We start from the raw sequence: 25,445 nt of genomic DNA on the forward strand, positions 1-25,445 counted from the left end.
TGGCTCTCTTGACATCCGTACACATGGACAGTGCGTGATTACCATAGACTCCTGTTAAGCTCATGACGACTTGACCTTTTATGCATATTATAATTTGGCCTTTAACGTGATTGGTGCAACTATGGCACATTATAATTTGACCTTTAACGTGATTGGTGCAACTATGGGAGGTCCCTCGCAGAACCCCCTTCCTTGCCTATATAAACCAAGGGTTTGTGGCAATAAAGCGGAACTGCTCAGACGGAACCCCTGTCGTGTCTGATTGTCTCTCGCTTGCCAAGGGGCTGGCTTGGCCGACAGTAGGCTCACCTCTCCTTGGGACCCCTCGGCTTTGCTGAGGGAAGATCCACTGCCTCTCTCTTTCTGCAGAGCGCCCCCCGCAAGCTCCGAGAGGACATCAGAGGACAGACAGACTGAAACCACAGTCACAGCAAAGTAGCCAATCTCATATCACTGACCACAGCCTTGTCTAACTCAATAAAACTAAGCCACGCCTTATAGGGCCACCCAAGTCGGATGGGTCATGGTGGAGAGTTCTGACACAATGTGGACCACTGGAGAAGGGATTGGCAAACCACTTAAGTATTCTTCCCTTGAGAACCCCATGAACAGTATGAAAAGCAAAACAGACAGGACATTGAAACATGAACTCCCCAGGTGAGTAGGTGCCCAATATGCTAATGAGATCAGTGGAGAACTAACTCCAGAAAGAATGAAGAGTCAGAGCCAAAGCAAAAACAACAGGCTGTGGATGTGACTGGTGATGGAAGGGAACTACCAATGTTGTAAAGAGTAATACTGCATACGAACTTGGAATGTCAGGTCCACGAATCAAGGCAAATTGGAGCAGCGAGCAGCTGAGAGGAGAACCCCATGTCCAAGTTCAACAGTGGCGGCTAGGAGGAGATACCCCACGTCAAAGGTAAGGAGCAACAACGGTGCTTTGCTGGACCAGTTGTGAAGAGATACCTCACATCCAAAGTAAGAGAAATCCTAGTAAGATGGTAGGAGCTGAGAGGGCATCAGAGGGCAGACAGACTGAAACCACAATCACAGCAAAGTAGCCCATCTGATCACATGGACCAGAGCCTTGTCTAACTCAGTGAACCTAAGTCATGCCGTGTAGCGCCACCCAAGACAGACGGGTCATGGTGCAGAGGTCTCACAAAATGTGTCCACTGGAGAAGGGATTGGCAAACCACTTCAGTATTCTTGCCTTGAGAACCCCATGAACAGTATGAAAGCAAAAAAGATACGACACTGAAAGATGAACTCCCTAGGCCGGTAGGTGCCCAACAGGCTACTGAGAAGAGTGGAGAACTATTGCAGAAAGAATGAAGAGACGGAGCCAAAGCAAAAACAACAATCAATTTGGATGTGACTGCTGATGGAACAAAAGTCCAATGCTGTAAAGAGCAATATTGCTAGTAACCTGGAATTTTAGGACCACCAGTCAAGGCAAATTGGAGCAGCCAGAGGCCGAAGGAGATATGCCATGTCCAAGGTCAGGAGCAGGAGCCAAAAGGACATACCCCGCGTCGAAAGTAAGGAGCAGCGGCGGCGCTTTACTCAAGCAGGCATGAAGAGATACCCCATGTCCAATGTAAGTGAAACTCACGTAATATGGTAAGAGCTCAGAAAGGGCATCAGAGGACAGACAGACTTAAACCACAGTCACAGCAAAGTAGCCAATCTGATCACATGGACCACAGCCTTGTCTAACTCCATGAAACTAAGCCATGCCATATAGGGCCACCTAAGTCAGATGGGTCACTGTGGAGAGTTCTGACACATTGTGGACCACTGGAGAAGGTAATGGCAAACCACTTAAGTATTCTTCCCTTGAGAACCCCATGAACAGTATGAAAAGCAAAAAGGATAGGACACTGAAAGATGAACTCCTGCCGGGAACGAGCCCAGGAGATCCCACCCATGGCAAGGTCATGCGAAAGAGACCTGATAAGCAAGGCACAGGACTCGAGGGACTCCCTTGGCCGATCCCACCTGTGACAAGGTCATGCGGAAGAGTCCAGATGAGCAAGGCGGATCAGGACTCGAGGGACCCCTGGACCTGCTTGAGCATCTACCCCAAAACCAGAATCTGTCTGTCTTACTCTTTTATGCCTTTCACCAACTCTTCTGACATTAACGGGGGGCTATCCCCGACCACCTTTCTCTGGAGAAAATCAACTTAGGGCTCTAGTTGATAAATCTCCTGGGCATGAAAGGAGTATTTCAATTCAAACCCCCTGTTAGCCTTCTAGCTTACTAGGCAGGTTTATCCAGACTCGTGCAACATTGTTGAGCCAATGCTTGCTGCCAAGTTCCCTCATCCCTTATGCATTGTATTCCTGGGAGTGCACAGAGTTAGGATGTAGAAAAAACAAGTAGTAGCCTTAGCATTAGCAACATTAGACTTTGAGTTAGTAAGTTCTTTCTTTGCTGTAACCCACTGAACCTTTGCTCCATAAAAATGTAACTCTGTACTTTAAGGGTGACGCAGGCTAAGGAATTTAAGAGAAAACATTTCAAGGGAAATAAGTGTTCTAGCTGACCAACCTTTATCAAAAAGGGGTCATAAAATGTCAACAGGCCTCCAGGCCAGAAGATAATGTACAAAAAATAAGACCCTGGTTTATGAAACGGTATGCAGGAAGAAACCTGGTATCGATAAAAGTTAATACTGATGGAATGTTGAGCTGACTCTGCATTTTTTCACTTTGCTCAATGTACAACTCAGGGTATAAAAGCTCCCTCTGAAAATAAAGCGACGGGCCTCACTCACCGAAGCTTGGTCACCCCGTGTCATTCTTTCATTCTTTTCACCAACGCCGTCCATTCTGATGTTATCCCTGGACTCTGCTGAGGCTGGACCCCAGCAAGTGGTGCCCGAACAGGGACATCCAAAGGTAAGCTCCCCCACTGTGCAGTTTTTCGGGATGGCTAGGACCCCACTCAGGGTGTCGTGGACCCCCCTGCATAAGATAGGTAGGTTGAGTAGGAGTGGGTAGTGTTGAATCTTTCTTTGCAGACAGAAATCTCTGACATGGGTAACAACGAGTCAAAAGAACGACAAGTCTTTATAGAGTAATTTTGCAACTGTTAAACAAGAGAGGAATTAAAGTTAAGGCTAATGTTCAATCCTTTTTTACATTTGTACAAGAGCAATGTCCTTGGTTTCCAGAAGAGGGCATTGTTGATTTAGATACTTGGGAGAAGGTTGGGAAACAGCTGAAAACTTATTATACTTTGCATGGGCCAGAAAAGGTTCCTGTAGATGCTTTTGCTCTGTGGAATATGATTAAGAATGTCCTGGATCCCCATCATGAGGCTGTTAGACAGCCTATGGGGGAAGCTATAGCAGTGGATGGTGGTGGGTCTCCACCTTCTGCGCAGATCATATTTTCTGCCATTGACAAAGAAAAGGAGGGAGACTGTGCTCTGCCTCCCGAGAAAGGAGAGGGCTTGCAGGATGCTCTGGCCAGGCGCCCTGGCGAGCCCCCTCCCCCTCTATGCAAACCTTTAAAAATTTATCCACCACTTTCTGATTTAAGGTGACCACTACCACCTCCGCTGCACCTACCAGGGCCCAGGAGTTCCCCACTTTGCCTCCAAAGCCTCCCAGAGCATTGCATAAGGCTAAGAAAGATAAAGAGGTTTTTTTTGAAACAAAGGAGCTTTTAAAGCAGACAATATTTAAATGCAAAATTTAAATGCACAATATACAGAGCCTGCTCCTTGGAGAAAACGCCCTCAGGGGGGCCTCACCCAGGCTAAAAAAAAAAGAAAAATAATCATAATAAAAAAGATTCTACAAATAAAAAATGTTTCTCTTGTGGCCAAATGGGGCATTTTTGCCAGCAATGTTCTGCCAAGCAGGGACAACAAGCCGTGCCAATCAACCCCACGTAGCTCAGGACTGGACAACAAGCCATGCCAATCAACCCCAGGTAGCTCAGGACTGGACCTCAGTTCCACCACCACACAATATTAAGCCCTGATGTGCAGGTTACTCCGATTCCAATGGGAGTGGCCGGCCCCCTGCCTGAGGGCATTATAGGACTTGTGCTAGGGCGTAGCTCGCTTTCTTTTCAAGGGATTTCGGTGGTGCCTGGTGTAGTCGATTCTGATTATACTGAGGAAATTAAAGTTTTGATCTTGCCGCCTGCTAAAACTGTACAAATAAAGGTCAAAGAACAGCACGGCCTTTGCTTTCACCTTATTATCAGACAGGAAAAACCTTGGCTTCTCAAGCTAGGGGCCCCAGAGGATTTGGATCTAGTGACCTAGCTTTTTGGGTGCAGGAAATTACAGCTTCTAGGCCTTTAAAAGATCTTTTAATTCAAGGAAATAAAATGTCAGGGCTGTTAGATACTAGAGCAGACATCTCTTGCATTGCTGGAAAAGATCAAAAAGACAGTTAACTGCTGAAGCTCAAGAGGCTTTACATAAGGTAAAACAGGCTTTGTCTAATAGCTATGTAAAAATAATTAACCTCATAGCCCCTTGGCAGTTTCTTTGCCTAGCTACTCCCATTGCACCACAGGTGCCTTGTGGCAGGAGGGCCCTCTAGAATGGGTTAATTTTCCTGCTCAGGCCAAAAGGGTGGTAGCCTCATACCCGGGACTCATGGCTGCTCTTATATTAAAAGGGAGAAGATGTAGTCTTGAATTATCTGGCAAAGAACCATTAGAAATTGTAATTCCATATAACAAAGAAAAGCTTGATGCTCTTCTAATGTTTGATGAAAATTGGCAGATTGCTATAGGAAACTATTTTGGTCAAATTCTACATCATTTACCCTCACATGCTTTGTTAAACTTTATATCTAAATACCCAGTTATTTTCCCTGTTAGGTGCAAACAATTCCCTATTCCAGATGCTCAAATGGTCTTTACTGACAGGTCAGCTAATGGCAGAGCTTCTATAGTTACAAGAAATCAGCATAAGGTTTTACAAACACAGAAAACTTCAACTCAAAAAGCTGAACTCACAGCTGTTATAGAGACTTTCGTTATGTTTGCAGAAGAAAAATTTAACCTTTATTCTGACTCTCAGTATGTGGTCAGGCTGTTTCTACACATTGAGATTGTGGTTCTGCCTGAAAACAAAACTACAATATTTCACTTATTAACGAAATTACAACATGAAATTTGGAAACGGAACCAAGCCTTTTACACTGACCATATTCAAGGCCATTCTGGATTGCCCGGCCCTTTAAATGTCCTAAATGATCTGACAGATTCGTTAACCAAGGTCACAGTGACACCTGCCTTTGAAGAAGCCCGAGCCTCTCACTCACTTCATCATCAAAATGCTACCGCATTAAGGTATCAGTTTCAGATTCCTCGAGAATCTGCTCGAGAGATTGCTCGTTCCTGTTCACTGCTATGAAAAATTTGCCTATGAGAGCTAACCCTCGTGGTCTTAAACCTATTAGGCTCTGACAGATGAACGTGACTCATATTTCCTCATTTAAAAAATTGTCTTTTGTTCATGTAACCATAGATACTTTTTCTCATGTCATCACTGCAACTGCCCGCATGGGGAAAGCATATAAAGGTATAGTACAACGTCTCTTTACCTGTTTTCTCCTATTTAGGCTTACCAAAGGCTTTAAAACCTGACAACGCTCCTGCTTACACTTTCAAGTCTTTCCAAAAATTTTATATAAAGTTTCAAATAAAACATAACACAGGCATCCCTTATAACCTGCAAGGACAAGCTATAGTAGAAAGAACACATCAAACATTAAAAATACAAATCCAAAAACTGCAAAAAGGAGAGTTCAAATATAGTTCCCCCCATCAGATTCTTCAACATGCTCTCTTTGTAATAAATAACCTAAATGCTGATTTGTCCAAAACCACTGCAATGCTTCATCATTGGTATCCAGAACAACAAAATACAAAGCCGTTGGTGAAATGGAAGGACCTCCTCTCCGGACAGTGGAGGGGTCCTGACTCATTGTTAACTAGCAGTTGAGGATATGCTTGTATTTTTCCACAGGACGCAGATTCTCCGATTTGGATCCTGGACAGACTGATTCATCATGTCGCAGCCCCCCAGGCACCCGGTTCCCCCATTGCCTCGACCACAAAAGAGGAAGGTCACTCCTCTGCCCCTGCCTCCGGTGCCCACCTGGAAAGTCCAGCAGAACCCAAGACAACCGACGTCAGAGATCCCGGATGAACAGTGAGTGGACCCACCCACCAGACAGTTGTCACAGCTCCATATAAGAGATCATGTTCCCCCTATTCCTTTACACCACAAAAAATCACCAAGACGCCCTGCTTGGGCGACTCAGCAAGCCTCCATACTTACCTGGGGGCAGATTAAAATGCTCTGCCACCAGGCACAGGGGATAGCTTCTGCACAGGGATCTTCAACCTCCCGAGAGAGTGTTTATTGCTATGCTTGCCTTACTATCTTGCCAGGTAAGCGCCTCCTCTTCCACAGCGGGAAATAACTGGACATACTTCCTTGATCCTCCAACTTTTGAAGTAGTTACATGGAGCAGTGACCCTATAAGGGTTAATACAGACCAACCTCGTCTTCTGGGAGGATCTTATACTTCCTATGTAAAAGGCCACTACCCTATTAATTTCAATTATACCTTTAGGGGATTGGCAGATGATCATCCTGTTTGCTTTAACTTCCCCTTTAGCCATACAGAAAACTTTATTACTCCCACTATAGAGGGATATATTGGAGCCTCCAGAAAGGCAATTCTGACAGATTCCCCAACCTCAAGATTTACATTTAAAGGGGATGGGTCAGTTTGGATATTACAAGCTCGTATGCCCGGGGTCCTTGACCCCTATAAATCCTTATTCCTCAAAGCTCCATCAAAATATCCAAATTGTAATGATGTTGCTCCCTCAGATGTCATATGGAAAACTACAGACGACCGTTTAGGGTATCTGATTTGGAAATCTTGTACTTATAATTAGAAAATTGATTACAGAATACCAGAAGGAGGAAATTATACAATTCAGGACTGGAACAACCCAAATCCAGGTCAGGACGCAACATCCGATTGTGATTTTACCGACAGACTTGCCGATTGGCAGGAATACTCGGTTCCGTGGCCGTTAGCCACCAACAGATGGCACCATAATCAAATGGTTCCTCCTATGTGGTCCTGTGCGACCAAAGACAGAACCTTTTGGCATCCGGAGACTGGGAGAGCCCTTGCCGCTACTGCCTCTATTACGTTAACCCAGCCAGAAAATGATTCTAGTTACTCTATTTTAGCCTGTCTACCCTCTCCCTGTGGTTTTCTCTTCACTAATGATTCCGGAAGACTTAATATGCAAGTGAATTATTCAGGTGGACCTAACGTAGTATCTTGTGCACAATGTATGCTCTCATCCTGTTTGACCCCTCAATATAACGTTTGTTCCTTTGTGGTGTTGCAACGTCCACCCTGTATTATGGTGCCTGTGACTTATTGGTATAACTATGGTCTTGCTGTGTTACAACAATTACAAGATTTAATGCGATCGCAATGGTTTGTGGGCTTACTTATCTTGGGAGTATCAGCTTTAATAACTACAATTACTTCTGTTACTGTGGCAGCGATAACACTGCCTCAACAAGTGCATACTGCTCAATATGATCATGTCTAAAAACGTTTCTGTAACACTGGCAACACAGGAAGTTACAGATAAAAGGCTGTAAATGAAGGCAGATGCCCTGGAAGGAGTGGTAACCATACTGGGACTGAATCACAGACACTAAAAGTGAAGCTGGCACTGTCCTGTCATGCCGACTGCCAGTGGATTTGTGTAACACCCCTAAAAGTGAACGAGACAGATTATAACTGAGAGAAAATTAAAAACCACATTTCGGGGGTATGGAATAGTTCCAACATTAGTCTAGATTTAGGGAAACTTCATAATCAGAGAAAGACCATGGAACACTCCCGATTAGATTTTACTGCTGCAGGAGCAACAGATGACTTTTCCCATACATTTTCTAACTTTATTTCAGGGAGAAACATTCTGTCTAGTATTTTTAGCTATGCTGCCGTGGCTGCTCTATTTCTGCTTCTCATAATTATTCTTCCTTGTATTGTTAAATCTCTTCGACAGAACACTCAGAAGCTTGCGACTGAATTACATCTGGCTATCTTAAAAAATAAAAGAGGGGGAGATGCCAGGAGCCAGCACGAGAGATCCCACCCATGACAAGGTCATGCAAAGGAGACCTGACAAGCAAGGCTTCAGGACTTGAGGGACTCCCTGGGCCTATCCCACCCATGAGAAGGTCATACGGAAGAGACCTGAAGAGCAAGACACATCAGGACTCGAGGGCGCCCCCGGACCTGCTTGAGCGTCTACCCCAAAACCAGAATCTGTCTGTCTTACTCTTTTATGCCTTTCACCAACTCTTCTGACATTAACGGGGGGCTATCCCTGACCACCTTTCTCTGGAGAAAATCAACTTAGGGCTCTAGTTGATAAATCTCCTGGGCATGAAAGGAGTATTTCAACTCAAACCCCTTGTTAGCATTCCCATTGTGTTCCTGGGAGTGCATATAGTTAGGATGTAGAAAAAACAAGTAGTAGCCTTAGCATTAGCATCGTTAGACTTTGAGTTAATTAAGTTCTTTCTTTGCTGTAACCCACTGAACCTTTGCTCCATAAAAATGTAACTGTACTTTAAGGGTGACGCAGGCTAGAGAATTTAAGAGAAAACATTTCAAGGGAAAGTAAGTGTTCTAGCTGACCAACCTTTATCAAAAAGGGGTCATAAAATGTAAACAGGCCTCCGGGCCAGAAGACAATGTACAAAAAATAAGACCCTGGTTTATAAACGGTATGTAGGAAGAAACCTGGTATTGGTAAAAGTTAATACTGATGGAATGTTGAGCTGACTCTGCATGACTCTGCATTTTTTCACTTTGCTCAATGTACAACTCAGGGTATAAAGCTCCCTCTGAAAATAAAGTGATGGGCCTCGCTCACCAAAGCTTGGTCACCCCGTGTCATTCTTTCATTCTTTTCACCAGCGCCGTCCATCCTGAGGGTATCCCTGGACTCTGCTGAAGCTGGACCCCGGCAAACTCCCCAGGTCGGTAGGTGCCCAATACGCTACTGAGATCAGTGGAGAACTAACTCCACAAAGAATGAAGAGACGGAGCCAAAGCAAAAACAACACCAGGCAGTGGATGTGACTGGTGATGGAAGGGAAGTACCAATGTTGTAAAGAGCAATATTGCATAGGAACCTGGACTGTTAGGTCCGTGAATCAAGGCAAATTGGAACAGTGAGCGGCCAAGAGGAGAACCCCATGTCCAAATTCAACCCCAGTGACGAGAAGAGATACCCAACATTCAAGGTAAGGAGCCACGGCCGTGCTTTGCTCAAGCAGCCGTGAAGAGACACCGCACGTCCAATGTAAGTGAAACCCAAGTAAGACGGTAAGAGCTCAGAGAGCGCATCGGAGGACAGAGAGACTGAAATCACAGTCACAGCGAAGCAGCCAATCTGATACCACGGACCACAGCCTTGTCTAACTCAGTGAAACTAAGCCATGCCATGTAGGGCCACCTAAGACGGACTGGTCATGGTGGACAGGTCTCTCAAAATGTGTCCACTGGAGAAAGGAATGGCAAACCATTTCAGTATTCTTGCCTTGAGAACTCCATGAACAGTATGAAAAGGAAAAAAGATAGGACCATGAAATATGAACTTCCCAGTTCAGTGGCACCCAATATGCTACTGGAGATCAGCGGAGAAAAAACTCCAGAAAGATTGAAGAGACAAAGCCAAAGCAAAAACAACACCTGATTGTGGATGTGCTGCTGATGCAAGGGAAGCACCAATGTGGTAAAGAGCAATACTGCATAGGAACCTGGTATGTTAGGTCCACAAATCAAGGCAAACTGGCCCAGTGAGTGGCCGAGAGTAGACCCCACACGTCCAAGGTAAGGAGCAGAGGCTGCGCTTTGCGGGAACAGATGGGAAGAGACAACCCACGTTTTAAGTAAGGAGCAGCGGCAGTGCTTTGCTGGAGAAGCCGTGAAGAGATACTCCACATACAACGTAAGAAAAACCCAAGACGGTAAGAGCTCCGAGAGGGCATCAGAGGACTGAGAGACTGAAACCACAGTCACAGCAAAGTAGCCAATCTGATCACATGGACCACAGCCTTGTCTAACTCATCAAAATAAGCCATGCCGTATAGGGCCACCCAAGTCGCACGGATCATGGTGGAGAGTTCTGACAAAATGTGGTCCACTGGAGAAGAGAATGGCAAAACACTTCAGTATTCTCCCCTTGAGAACCCCATGAACAGTATGAAAAGCAAAAAAGACAGGACACTGAAAGATGAACTCCCCAGGTCGGTAGGTGCCCAATAGGCTACTGAGAAGAGTGGAGAACTAACTCCAGAAAGAATGAAGAGATGGAGCCAAAGCAAAAACAACAATCAATTTGGATGTGACTGCTGATGGAATGAAAGTCCAACGCTGTAAAGAGCAATATTGCTAGGAACCTGGAATTTTAGGACCAAGAGTCAAGGCAAATTGGAGCAGCCAGAGGCCGAAGGAGATACGCCATGTCCAAGGTCAGGAGCGGCGGTCAAGAGGAGATACGCCATGTCCAAGGTCAGGAGCGGCAGCCAAGAGGAGATACACCATATCCAAGGTCAGGAGCGGCAGACATGAGGAGATACACCATGTCCAAGGTCAGGAGCGGCGGTCGAGAGGAGATATGTCATGTCCAAGGTCAGGAGTGGCAGCCAAGAGGAGATACGCCATGTCCAAGGTCAGGAGCGGCAGCCAAGAGGAGATACACCATATCCAAGGTCAGGAGCGGCGGTCGAGAGGAGATATGTCATGTCCAAGGTCAGGAGTGGCAGCCAAGAGGAGATACGCCATGTCCAAGGTCAGGAGCGGCAGCCAAGAGGAGATACACCATATCCAAGGTCAGGAGCGGCGGTCGAGAGGAGATATGTCATGTCCAAGGTCAGGAGTGGCAGCCAAGAGGAGATACGCCATATCCAAGGTCAGGAGCGGCGGACATAAGGAGATACCCCGCGTCCAAAGTAAGGAGCTGTGGCGGCTCTTTGCTAGAGCAGCTGTGAAGAGACACCCCACGTCCAAGGTAAGAGAAACCCAAATAAGATGGTAAGAGCTGAGAGAGGGCATCAGAGGACAGATAGACTGAAACCACAGTCACAGCAATGTAGCCAATCTGATCACATGGACAACAGCTGTGTCTAACTCAATGAAACTAAGCCATGCCATGTAGGGTCGCCCAAGACGGATGGGTCATGGTGCAGAGGTCTCACAAAATGTCCACTGGAGCAGGGAATGGCAAACCACTTCTATATTCTTGCCTTGAGAACCCCATGAACAGTATGAGAAGCAAAAAGATAGGACACTGAAAGAATGAGTCCTCAGGTCCGTAGGTGCCCAATATGCTACTGGAGATCAGTGGAGAACTAACTCCAGAAAGAATGAAGCTGCTAAGTCACGTCAGTCGTGTCCGACTCTGTGTGACCCCATAGACGGCAGCCCACCAGGCTCCCCCGTCCCTGGGATTCTCCAGGCAAGAACACTGGAGTGGGTTGCCATTTCCTTCTCCAATGCATGAAAGTGAAAAGTGAAAGTGAAGTCACTCAGTCGTGTCTGACTCTTAGCAACCCCATGGACTGCCTACCAGGCTCCTCCGTCCATGGGATTTTCCAGGCAAGAGTACTGGAGTGGGTTGCCATTGACTTCTCCGAGAAAGAATGAAGAGACGGAGCCAAAGTAAATACAACAACCGGTTGTGGATGTGACTGGTGATGGAAGGAAAGTCCAATGCTGTAAAGAGCAATATTGCACAGGAACCTGGATTGTAGGTCCATGAATCAAGGCAAATTTGAGCAGCGAGCGGGTAAGAGGAGATACCCCATGTCCAAAGTCAGGAGCGGCGGCCGAGAGGAGATACCCCACGTCCAACTAAGGAGCAGCAGCTACACTTTACTGGAGCAGCCATGAAGACATACCCCGTGTCCAAGGTAAGAGAAACCCCATTAAGACAGGAGGAGCTGAGAGAGGGCATCAGAGGGCAGACAGACTGAAACCACCATCACAGCAAAGTAGCCCATCTGATCACATGGACCACAGCCCTGTCTAACTCAATGAACCTAAGAGCCAAACCCTGTAGGGCCACTCAAGATGGTTGGGTCATAGTGGAGAGTTCTGACGAAAAGTGGTCCACTGGAGAAGGGAACGGCAAACCACTTCAGTATTCTTTCCTTGAGAACCCCATGAGCAGTATGAAAAGGCAAAAAGATAGGACACTGAAAGAATGGGTCCTCGGGTAGGTAGGTGCCCCATATGCTACTGGAGATCAGTGGAGAACTAACTCCAGAAAGAATGAAGAGATGGAGCCAAGGCAAAAACAACACCCAGTTGTGGATGTGACTGGTGATAGAAGCAAGGTCTGATGCTGTAAAGAGCAATATTGCATAGGAACCCGGAATGTCAGGTCCATGAATCAAGGCAAACTGGAAGTGGTCAAACAGGAGATGGCAAGAGTGAACATCGATATTCTAGGAATCAGCGAACTAAAATGGACTGGAATGGGTGAATTTAACTCAGATGACCATTCTATCTACTAAGGGTAAGAATCCCTTAGAACAAATGGAGTAGCCATCATGCTTAACAAAAGAGTCCGAAATGCAGTACTTGGATACGATCTCAAAACCGATGTAGTGATCTCTGTTCATTTCTAAGGCAAACCATTCAATATCACAGTAATCCAAGCCTATGCCCAGACCAGTAACGCTGAAGAAGCTGACGTTTATCAGTTCTATAAGACCTACAAGACCTTTTAGAACTAACACCCAAATAAGATGTCCTTTTTATTACAGGGGACTGGAATACAAGAGTAGGAAGTCAAGAAACACCTGGAGCAACAGGCAAATTTGGCCTTGGAATGTGGAATAAAGCAGGGCAAAGACTAATAGAGTTTTGCCAGAGAACGCACTGGTCATAGCAAACACCCTCTTCCAACAACACAAGAGAAGACTCTACACATGGACATCACCAAGCTGCTTCCCTGCCCTGCCTGGCCTTGCCTGCAGAAACATCAGTACGATGAAGGCCCTGCCCCCTGCTTTCCCTTCACTCCTGTGCCTGCCTCCCCGACTATGCTGCTTCCCCAGAGCAGCGTGTCCCTCATTTCCAGCAAACTGTGAGTAACAATGAACCTTCTTTCAACGGCACTGACCCTCTCCATGTTGCCACTCAGTCACTGTTACAAATTAAGACCCAGGCACAAATCAGAGCTACTGCCCCAACACGGCCAAGTACAGTGGCAGGACGTTCATTTCTTCGTTATTTATTCTGCAGAAATACCCTAATTCAATGTTTGTTGTTCAGCTGCTTAGTCGTGTCTGACTGCTTGCGACCCCATGGGCTGCAGCGTGCCAGACTTTCCTGTCTTTCACCATCTCCTGGAGCTTGCTCACACTCATGCCCACTGAGTCGGTGATGCCATCCAACCATCTCGTCCTCTGTCTCCCCCTTCTCCTCCTGCCCTCACTCTTTCCCAGCACCAGGCTCTTTTCTAATGAGCTGGCTCTTTGCATCTGGTGGCCAAAACATTGTCTTTTTGATACATACTTAAGATTCACTACTAAAAGCTACTTAATAGGATTCAGCAGATTTTGGTACTTTGTTGTTTTTTTTTTTTTTTTTAGCGCTAAGTTGAGAGGTGAAAGTCCAGGTAAGGAATTGTGAAGGTGAGAAGACCTTCTTCTGGGACACAGAAGTCAATGGCTTAGAGTTAGGCATCCAGGCCTAGTGCAGGGAAGGTGATATCTGCCAACTTTCAGGGTACCGTTTCGCCTGTGTGGCTGGTACAGATGTCCCTACCATTCAAATCTGGCTCAGATGATAAAGAATCCACCTACCAACGCAGGAGACATGGGTCCAACCCCTACGTCGGGAAGATCCCCTGTAGAAGAGGATGGCAGCCCACTCTGGTGTCCTCGCCTGGAGAATTCCATGGACAGAGGAGCCTGGCAGGCTACCATCCATGGGGTCGCAAAGAGTTGGACATGACTGAGCAACTAACACTTTCCTTGGGAATTAGGTGTTGATGAACCATAGAATCAGAACAGGGCCTTTCAGGAGGGATGGCGTGCTAAACACTGAGAGCTTCTTCCTGCAAGCTGCCACTGCTACTCACGTTAAAATGGGAGAAGGGAAACCTCCCTACCTGACTCCAGGCACAGCTGCATAAAATGAAACCCGTGCTTTACACAAAAAGAAACCACCCTCGTTGATTTTCCTCCTAATGAGCTATATTGATTCTTCTCCATATTTTTTAGATTTCTTTATTATTTGAAAGACAGCATCTAATTTTAAACAGTAATTTAAGTGGTGGGAGAAAATATAAAGAAAGACAAGGAGGAGAAGAAACAGATGAATATTTTTTAAAAAAGCAGGTCATAGATCCGAATGACTTTATGTAATATAGCTAGGTCAGGCAACAGAGTATTTTCGTTGTATCAATGGCCAACTTTCAAATAATTTTATGACAAAATGGTAATATCATGGTTCACAGCAATTTTACCATCTATAAATTTGTTCTTTGATGACTGAAAAGCCTTGTCCTAAGACCTGACATATGTTAAGAGTTGAGTTACAACTTACTAAATATTTTCTTGGCGTTTTCTTGGTTTGAGTAAAGAAGCAGTTCAAGCAAAGACATCTCTTTGATTATAAGGATGTGATCCTTATTATATAGAATGGGATCACCCTTCAAAATTTGGCATGTGAATTGGTTAGAACCTATGGTGGTTGCATGGATAAACCTTGAAACTTTAAAATTTTTTTAAATTTGGAACTTAAAAAAAGATTCTTTCAATTCAGATGACAGGGATACACAGGAAACAAGATACCCACCCCCGACCCCAGCAAAATTGCCTGGACTTTCAGAATACTGTCTGTCACGGTATCAGCTGCATTTCAAAGACACAGGCAGGGATGGAATTATGAATCAAGTCACGCAGGAGAGTGACTGGAAAAATATCTAACAGAGTGTACTGTGCTTCCAGTGTTAAAGGAAGAAAAATTACTCCCCTACACTTTCATCACTCTAAGCAGATTCTGCTTTTATTCTGATGTAACTAGAGCATTAGGACCAGAAAGTTTTCAGTGAAGTTAAACTGGAATGCTCCGACTTTGAACAAGGAATTACATTATTATCTGAGATATCCTTAGAAATGACATCTCTATCATAGTAAAAAAAAAAACAAAACAAAACAGGAAGGCAGGAACAGGGAGGCATGTGGACCACTCTGTTTTAACTAGACTTGTAGCAAACCAGAGCTGGGATTCCTGGAAGTTTGTAAAAGGAAGCTTTCCTCCTAATACGACTTGGGATATTGTTTCTTTCATTCGGCTTCATGATAAATAATGTAATCCAAGTGCTCAGGAAGCACCCCCCTCCTTCTGTTTTGAATGATGTGGAGGTGTGAGGCTCCACAGAGCATGAAGCAGCGGCAGTCCATTCCCTTTGGTGTCAAAAACCAAAAAAATAAAAAAAGAAGCTTTTGACTTTGAAAATGAACTTATGTTTGCCAGGGGAATGGATAATTAGGGAGTCAGGGATGGACATGTACACACTGCCATATTTAAAATGGCTAACCAACAAAGACCTATTGTGTGGTACAGGGAATTCTGCTCAATGTGATGTACTAGCCTGGATGGGAGCAGGGTTTGGGGGAGAATGGATACATGTATATGTATGGCTGAGCCCCTTCAATTTTCACCTGCAACTATCACAACATTGTTAATCTGCTATATCCCAATACAAAATAAACAGTTCAAAGTTAAAAATAAAGGAAAAAATTTCTGCTGCTCTGGTCTGCATCATCACTGCTGACCAGGCTTTTATATGAGAACACTCGGAATGACAATATGGCTCAGAAAGGGGCAGACCGAATCAGGAAGAGGTAACAATGACTCTGGTTAAAGAACTGTGCGAGTTACGACATTTCAAGAGTGAGGCTGAGAAAGCTATAGCATCCAGCTGGTAGGAGGAAACTCTTATACTCTGAGCACAGAAACTTAACTTCAGGACATCTCCTGGAGAAAGTAGGATCACATTGTGGTTATCTGGACACCCCCACACAGAACAGCAATGGTAAGGCTTTAAAAGATTTTCAAGAAGAGAAAGACCACGGTCAAGGAACACCCACGGCAGCCAAGAACCACTCCTAACAGAGGCTGCTGGTACACTGCAGCTTTGCTTTCTGTTCGGTGATCAGCTTAGGCTGTAATGCCTAAAAATGGTGACCACTACTGTCCGTGCAGGGGCTTCCCAAGTGGTGCTAGGGGCAAAGGATTCACCTGCCAATGCAAGAGAGGCCTGGGGCGGCAAGATTCCCTGGAGAAGGAAACGGCAACCCACTCCGGTATTCTTGCCTAGAAAATTCCCTGGACAGAGGAGCCTGGCGGGCTACACACAGCCCATGGCATCGCAAAGAGTCGGACATGACAGAGAGATTGGGCACACACATTGTCAATGCATGAATTAATAGCATATTTCAGAAATCACTTGGCCAAATTGCCTTTAAACCATGTTTAAGATGAGATTTGAGATACACAGTGTGTAAGGCACTGGAAACAGGGATTGGAGAATACCTTCAAATTTTCTCTTTGTGATTAAGATAAGTATTTGCTCACTCCATAATGAAACTGAGTTTTAGCCACTGAAACCTCCTACAACTAAAAACAAATATGACTATGAAGTCTTTCTAATAAAAATGCTTGATGGGATTGATGAACCAACCACCATTGGTCATCATTAACTGCATTTTTTAAAACTCAAACATCACATATCTTGAATGAATAATAAAGCAAAACTCAAAGCTGTGATAACTCTCTAATGTGGTTTTCATCATCTCGTCATCAAAAACATCCAACTCACAGACCAAGAAGCCACCTAAACATACCAGCTGTTAGGCCAGTGAGAATGAGTCAGCACATCATGTTCAAATGGTTATTCCAACTAACATCATCAATATGCACTAGGGGGTTGGAAGTTATAGACTGTATTTCAATAGATAACAACTAGTCGGATCATAGTAAAACTTAAAAAAAAAAAATTTTTAGGCTGGGTTTGGAAAAAAAACTTGCTAAATATTTACATCCCATACCCACCTCCCTCTCTTTGTATACTGTCCTGGTATGCTTTCTTGGGATAAATAGATACCGAATTCATAGCAGGTTTTTAATGTCTATCAGTGGATGGACTACTACTACTACTACTAAGTCACTTCAGTCGTGTCCGACTCTGTGCGACCCCATAGACAGCAGCCCACCAAGCTCCCCTGTCCCTGGGATTCTCAAGGCAAGAACGCTGGAGTGGGGTGCCATTTCCTTCTCCGATGTATCAAAGTGAAAAGCGAAAGTCAAGTCGCTCAGTTGTGTCTGACCCTCAGCGATCCCATGGACTGCAGCCTTTCAGGCTCTTCCATCCATGGGATTTTCCAGGCAAGAGTACTGGAGTGGGGTGCCATTGCCTTCTCCAAGTGGATGGACAGTGAGCTCAAATTTACTGATGAGTCTAACATCTAATGCCATTCTGTGTAGAAACATGACATTTTCTAAATGCTTCACACCCACTGGATTAATAAGACACTGTGTTTCCAAGGGGTTCTCTGCACTATTTTGGTTGTATTCTTAACATCCCAATATGGGTAGAATTCTAGCTCCCTTTATTTATCCTGTGATGTGTGGGTGTGCATGTGGGTGTGTATGCATGCACAAATACATATCCTCAAATCAACTACACTATTTTCAGGTTTTTCTACATCCAAAGTACACCTTTTTATATTCTGATATTCATTTAGCTACCACATTCAAACTACTGCAGGACACAAGAACACAGCTCTATTTGGTTCTATACTACTTCTTGGATAAGGACTAACTTCACCCCCCACACTGGACAACGATTTGATTGCTCCATTTCACAGTGACACACAAAGCATGTTTTCAGCTAGCCTGGACTCTGAGAAATATGCTTCCAGATAACAAGACAGTTTCCCTCTTACTATCCACGCACCCAAGCGAGCTGTTCCCATCTGGAGGAGCAAGACACTTCACTGGGAAGGCAATCTTCTTTCTGGCAAAACCTAAACCACTTGTCAATCATCTTTAGTGTATTGAGCACTGGAAGCATCTGTTCCAGAGAGATTTTTTAGGTTGTTTTCCAACCATGGGATCCATTCAGATTTCAGGCTCACCTTGTATGGAGTCAGATTCCATCTAGAACAGACTTAACTTCTGAGTAGGAGACAACATCTGCCAAGTGCTCCATTCTGGAACCCTATCAACAAGCATTTTACAAAGCATGGTGGATGGATGTTAACTCGTCCGTGCCTGGCACGCCTCATAAAAACTCACGGCCTTCCAGAAACCTCGACAGAAATCAACTACTTCTCTCCTTGCTATTAACGCGCTCCTGCTGACTATTCCTCTTACGCGTGATGATGACTAATATTCGCCAAATGGCAAGCAGGTGCTCCTTCACCGAGATCATGCCCAGTGTGGTCAGTTGAGCCTTCCATGCCAATGGCAACACCGCCAGCATCCACCAGGACCACATGGGACCACCAGGGTTACTCTGCAAAAGAAAGGAAGACAAAATCACCAGCTCAAGTAGAAGCCTGTTCCCAATGTGGTCTTCTGTCTCATCGACACAAGCAAGAATTAAATGCTGCCTTCTCTTTGAGATCTTCTGCACCATTCATTCAGCACTAAAACACAAAGCTTACTTTTTAAAAAGCTTTTTATAATTTACTTATTTCTGGCCGTGCCGGGTCTTTGCTGGTGTGTGGGCTTTCCTCCAGCTGCCGAGACTGGGGGCTACTCTCTGGCTGCAGTGCGCGGGTTTCTCATTGCTGTGGCTTCTCTTGTTGTGAAGCAGGGGCTCTAGCGTGCACAGGCTTCAGCACTCGCAGTTTCCAGGCTTTACAGCACAGGCTCAGTACTTGGCACACATGCTTAGCTGCTCTGTGGAATGTGGGGTCTTCCCGGATCGGGGATCGAACCCGTGTCTCCTGCACCGGCAGGCAGAGTCTCTACCACAGAGCTACCAGGGAAGCCCGGACAAAGCTTTCTTGTATGTCACACACTTAAATGGGGGACATTCACATAAGGAAGAACCTGCCAAGAGACGCATCTTCCACAGGAAAACTCTTCATGAATTAGTCGTTCTTAGCCCCTTAAAGCTCTAGTTCACAATTCCCCTGGCAGCTCAGTGACTAAGACTCTAAGCTCCCAATACAGGGGGCCTGGGTTCAATCCCTGGTCAGGGAACTGGATCCCACATGCCACAACTAATAAGGCCAAGCACAGCCAAATTAATAATAAAGCTCTAGTTCAAAGTCTATGACCCATTAGAAGAAGCGATCATAATTTTTATCTCTACTTTCCAATGTTCTGTTATTGTTTTCTAAACATGCTCTACAAAGCAAACTGTTTATAAAGAAACAGTATAGGCACAAATTTGACTGTTATAAATCTTACAATAAAGTCAGTGAGACAAACATACATATATATAAAATAGCTATATGTATGAGTTACTGTTAAATATATATATGTGTGTGGTATCATGGTTTAATTGCTAAGTCGTGTCTGACTCTTGTGACCTCACGGACTGTAGCCCACCAGACTCCTCTGTTCATGGACTTTTCCAGATAAGACTACTGGAATGGTTAGCCATTTCCTTCTCAGGGGATCTTCCTGACCCAGGGATCAAACCCAGGTCTCCTGCAATTTAGGTGTAATTTTTTACCAACTGAGCCACCAGGAAAGCCCATTTAATGAGTTACTATTAAATATATATATGAATTATTATGCCACCTGATAGCCTTTATTTCATAACCAAACAGGCACTTCTGGATTGAGCTCTGAGCAAAAGGTAACCACAGAGTTGTTTTCAATATTCCCAGAACTGAAACCAAGATACCCAGGTCTCCCTGCTTCTCCTCCATCCCCACTCTAGAAGCAAGAAGAATCCAAACTGGGAACCAGGGAGGGTGGCTCCGGGCTCACCTTAGCTCAGGGTGAGAGATGAAGAATGGCACCAAGGTCAAAGTGTATGGTGCAGCCCACATCATGGTACAGAAGGCACCCACCTCCCCTCCAAGGGAAGACGGCACAAGTGTTGGACAACACAACCTTCTGTATGGTTCATACTCTTTTCTCTCCTCACTTTACTGAGTAGGGAGACACTGAGTAGCAGGCTTAATGGGGAAGCCTCAGCATAAAGGGTCGCTCGGACGGTAAAGAATCCGCCTGCAATGGAAGAGACCCAGGTTCGATCCCTGGGTTGGGAAGATTCCCCTGGAGAAGGGAATGGTTACCCACTCCAGTATTCTTGCCTAGAGAGTCCCATGGACAGCGGAGCCTGGCGGGCTACAGTCCATGGGGATGCAAGGAGCTGGACACAACTAAGTGACTAACGCTTTCACTTTCAGCATAAAAATAACTCCCACATAGGACCTAAAATCCTCCGTGGTGGGAAGACAAGCGGTCTCCCAAAGGTGTTCACCTTTCGGTTCCTGAAGCCCGTGACTATGCAGCTTACACGGCGGCAGGGACCCTGCAGATGTGACTGAGTGAGGGACCTGGAGGAGTGCAGAGATGATGCTGAATTGTTCCTGGCGGGTTCAACCTCATCACAAAGGTCCTTCCAGCAGAGAGCTGCTCTGGGCTGTGGTCAGAGTGGGGTACGAATTATGGAAGAAGGGTCAGAGGTCAACTCTGCTAGCCTGGAAGATGGAGGAAGGGGCCAGAGCCAAGGAACACCAGTAGCCTTTCAAGCCCAGAGAAGGGGAGGAAATGGACTCCCCTTCAGAGCCTCCAGCAAGGAATCAAGTCTTGCCATCACTTTGATCACAGCCTGGTGAGGCCTGTAAGGGATTTCTAATCCCCAAACTGTGCGATAATAAATTTCTGCTGTTTTTAAGCCATGACAATCATGCAATGTGTTACAATTAGAGAAAAATTTGGGTTAAAAGCAGAAGCACCTAGAAAACAGGGTAATTCACACTGTCATCAAGGTAGCCTGACCACCTTGCTTTCTGAATCTGAGCTACAAAACAGAAGAGCAGCAGAGATTATAATAGAGCGGAGGGTGAGGAATGCCTGAGGGTGACTTTTGACCGAAAGCATTTTCCTGGGTCTGGAAAACACAGAACTCACACGAGACACGAGCCACCAAGAGACACGGAAAGAAAGGAAAATCGATGGAAACAATACAAAAGACACTTCGCCTGACCCTAAACCCGCCGAGACCTGGCCCTGTCCCCTCCGCTGCCTCCAGGACAGGTGAGCAGGCACAGCAGGAGCAGCTATACACTCAGTCACAAGCCCGCACCAGCCCCTCTTGGCTCCGCACACGGGGCAGACGAGCCATTTGCACTTAGCAATGCTTCACAGACCTGAAGCCTGGTCATCACTGAAATACAACGGAATATTACTCATCCATAAGAGGAACAAAACTGGGTCCTCTGGAGCCATGTGGATGAACCTAGAGTCTGTCATACAGAGCGGAGTAAGTCAGGAAGAGGAAAACAAACGCTGTATATTAACACATGTACATGGAATCTAGAAAGACGGTGCTGATGGACCTATTTGCAGGGCAGGAATAGAGGAGCAGACGTACAGAACAGAATTGTGGACACAGAGCGGGAAGGAGAGGGAGGGACGAATGAGTCAGGAGCACTGAAATATACCCACTACTATGTGTAAAAACAGGTAGCTAGTGGGAATGTGCTATATAACACAGGCGCTCAGCTCGGTGATCTGTGGTGACCTAGGGGGTGGGATGCTGGGGGAGAGGAAGGAGGCTGAAGAGGGAGGGGATGTATGCACTCACGTGGCTGATTCACTCTGCTGTACAGCAGAAACTAACACAACATTGTAAAGCAACTACACTCCAATAAAAACAAAACCCTATGAGAAGCCATAACGGAAAAGAACACTAATAAAAGAATGCACACATAGGTATAACTGAATCGCTTTGCTGTATAACAAATTAACACTGTAAATCTACTATGCTGCTGCTGCTGCTGCTAAGTCACTTCAGTCGTGTCTGACTCTGTGCGACCCCACAGACGGCAGCCCACCAGGCTCCCCCGTCCCTGGGATTCTCCAGGCAAGAACACTGGAGTGGGCTGCCATTTCCTTCTCCAATGCATGAAAGTGAAAAGTGAAAGTGAAGTCGCTCAGTTGTGTCTGACTCTTAGTGACCCCATGGACTGCAGCCCACCAGGCTCCTCTGTCCATGGGATTTTCCAGGCAAGAGTACTGGAGTGGGGTGCCATTGCTTCTCCGGTAAATCTACTATACTTCAATAAAAATAAATAAATAAGAAAAAGAAAGAAAACCCAGCATCACTGGAGCACTCCTGGGAGCAGAGAGAAAGCCCGTGAAGATGGACAGAGGACTGGGAACGCCTCTAAGTTAATGACAGAGAATTTCCTCATTTACTCAACGCCTGTTCAGTAGGGGTAAGGCAGGATTAGGTACAAAACACAGAGTCTATCCTGCTGATAGACGACAATTACCAAACCTTCTGATGCTGGTGAGAGAAGTACAAGAGACAGCCAACCAGAATAAACTGATTACTGACAGAAAACAAATTACCTTCACGTAGTATTTATCAGAAAGCATTTATCATTCTTGCTCCACAAGGCACATGCTAGTCTACCAGGTGCTGATAAATGAAAGTTTCATAAACGGCCGTAATGGAGTTGGCAGCAGAGCAGGCACTGCCAAGCTTCACTGGGGTGTGATGTGTCTCAGCACATGACGGCAGGAAGTATCAGCACAGCATACCTGAGGCTCAGGTTCTCTGTCTGGCACTGACCCACAATGGCTTGAAATCTGCTCTTTCATGGGATCCTGAAGTGACGCGAACCAGGACACAGACTGCTGATAAACTGAATCGCGCAGCATGCCGAGTTCCTCGCACTCTGGGCCTTCCACCTGGTCAAGGGAGAGAGACAGCCTTTTCAGTGATTCATTATCACACTTGTGTGTCCATTACACAGTGACCACGGCCACGTCTGCTGAGCAGATTCCTGGCATTAGCACTTCAGTGATTCATCAGCATTTCAATAAACGGACAGGTGGCGCTACTGGTAAGGAATCTGCCTGCCAACGCAGGAGATGTGGGTTCCATCCCTGGGTCGGCAAGATGCCCTGGAGAAGGAAATGGCAACCCACTCCGCTACTCTTGCCTGGGAAATTCCATGGACAGAGGAGCCTGGCAGGCTGCAGTGCTCGGGGTGCAAAGATCGGACAGGATGGAGCACACATACACAGGTACACAAGCTCAATGTGGAAGTCTGCACTGTTACACAGCGGTGCCCGACCTATCCCATGTCCATCGGCAACACCCAGATGCTTCTCTCACTATCTTAAGAGAAAAATGCATCTGAAATGATCAGGAATCATTTTTAATGGCTACGTGCAATCCTACATTTGAAATATACCACAACTTATTCAACCATTCACATAAGATGTATTTTATTAATAAGATAACACAGATAATATTAAGTAATTATGCAAAGTGGTTTTCTTCATATGTGCGTGAGAAGGGGCTGTCATTGCCTCAGGACAGATTCCCAGAAGCAGAATTACCAAGTCAAAGAGTGTTGTTTAGTTGCTTAGTCGTGTCTGACTCTGTGACCCATGGATTATAGCCCACCAGGCTCCTCTGTCTATGGGATTTTCAGGCAAGAATACTGGACTGGGTTGCCATTTCCTTCTCCAGAGGATCTTTCCAATCCAGGAATGGAACTCTTGTCTTCTGCACCGGTAGGCAGATTCTTTACCACTGAGCCACCAGGGAAGTTCAAGTCAAAGAGTTACAGCAGTTTAAAACCTGTATTTCATGCCACCAAACTATACTTTAAAAGATATGCTACGGCAACAGTCCACTCACAGCCTGAGCCTGATGCCAGGGGAGATCCTACGGCTTTAGAAGGACACACCCTGCTGCCTGGGCCCCTCTCACTGCCCAAGGCTCCGTCCTACGTAGGAACACTGAGCAGAAACAGCTCCAGGGGGCCCGGGTTTGTTCTGGCTTCGTCCCTGCCTCTCATGTGGGAATGCTAGCCAGTTGTTCAGTTGCCTTAGGGTAGAACTTCCTCATCTGTAAAACAGGAGTAAACCACTAAGGTCCTTTCTGATTGCAAGACTACAGCATTTATGAAAACTGGGGTAGACTCTGGAATTAGACTATAACACACAACCATTCTTAATTTGATTAAAAAGCAAAGACATCATTTTGCCAACAAAGATCTACATAGTCAAAGTTACGGTTTTTCCAGTAGTCATGTACAGATGTGAGTTGGACCATAAAGAAGGCTGAGCGCCAAAGCATTGATGCTTTCAAACTGTGCAGTTGGAGAAGACTCTTGAGAGTTCCCTGGACAGCAAGATCAAACAAGTCAATCCGAAAGGAAATCAACCCTGAATCCTATTTGGAAGGACTGATGCTAAAACTTAAGTTCCAATACTTTGGCCACCTGATGTGAAGAGCCAACTCACTGAAAAAGACTCTGATGCTGGAAACGACTGAAGGCAGGAGAAGGGGATGACAGGATGAGACGGTTGGATGGCATCACTGATTCAATGGACATGAACTTGGACGAGTTCCAGGAGATGGTGAGGGACAGAGAAGACTGGTGTGCTGCAGTCCATGGGGTTGCAAAGAGTCAGACACGACTCAGCAACTAAACAGCAACAGCAACAACAGAAGAGGAGCCCCGAGAGCCGCCACACTCAGCCATCATCTTCCAACCAGTTCCCCGTGCCCCGGACCTCGCCGTTCACCCGGCTGCATTCTGCCCTCTGGCCCATGAGGCCCGGTGCCCACAGGGAAAGAGCGGCTGGAGAGGGGACGGGGCTGGCCCTGCAGGTGTGACTACCCACCCTTTCATCTTCTGAGTATTCAATGGCTGCCTGTTGTAGCCGTCTCTGTGACGGTGGCTCAAAACCCGGAAGCAGCCGATCCCCACGGCATCAATGACGGAGCCGCCATCGGGGAATGTCCTGACGTCCTTGACTGCCAGCATGCAGCCGTACTCTGAGACCCTGGCGGGACAGGTGGGAGAGACAGCCAAGAATCAGCAGCTGTGATGTTCAAGGGGAAGGAGTGGGAGCCGAGACTAGGATGAAAGGTGAAATCACAACACAGATGTCCCCAGGCTTATACTTCGTTGTGTAATAGGAGCCACTAGGGATTACCAACATCATCTTAAGTTGTTCTCTAAGAAAAACGAAAAATGATGCATTTAATTATAAGCCCCCTCCTCTTTTTAATCTTTTGGCTGCACCACACAGCATGTTCACAATTACACAGTGTCAGTCGCTCAGTCCTGTCCAACTCTTTGTGACCCCATGGACTGGA

The 25,445-nt window shown here is 45.8% G+C and overlaps 1 protein-coding gene across 1 annotated transcript in view; it reads right to left on the minus strand.

Moving 5' to 3' along the window:
• Positions 1 to 18,446: 18,446 nt before the first annotated feature.
• The window catches only part of LONRF2 (LON peptidase N-terminal domain and ring finger 2), a 34,153-nt gene continuing 27,154 nt past the window's right edge, over positions 18,447 to 25,445 (minus strand). Inside the window, 4 exon segments of the mRNA XM_052648227.1 lie at positions 18,447 to 18,641; positions 22,865 to 23,014; positions 24,968 to 24,999; positions 25,002 to 25,129. Of these exon segments, the coding sequence (XP_052504187.1) occupies positions 18,447 to 18,641; positions 22,865 to 23,014; positions 24,968 to 24,999; positions 25,002 to 25,129 (505 nt within the window).

The sequence above is a fragment of the Budorcas taxicolor genome, chromosome 11 (assembly GCF_023091745.1).
Source record: "Budorcas taxicolor isolate Tak-1 chromosome 11, Takin1.1, whole genome shotgun sequence".
Lineage (NCBI taxonomy): Eukaryota > Metazoa > Chordata > Mammalia > Artiodactyla > Bovidae > Budorcas > Budorcas taxicolor.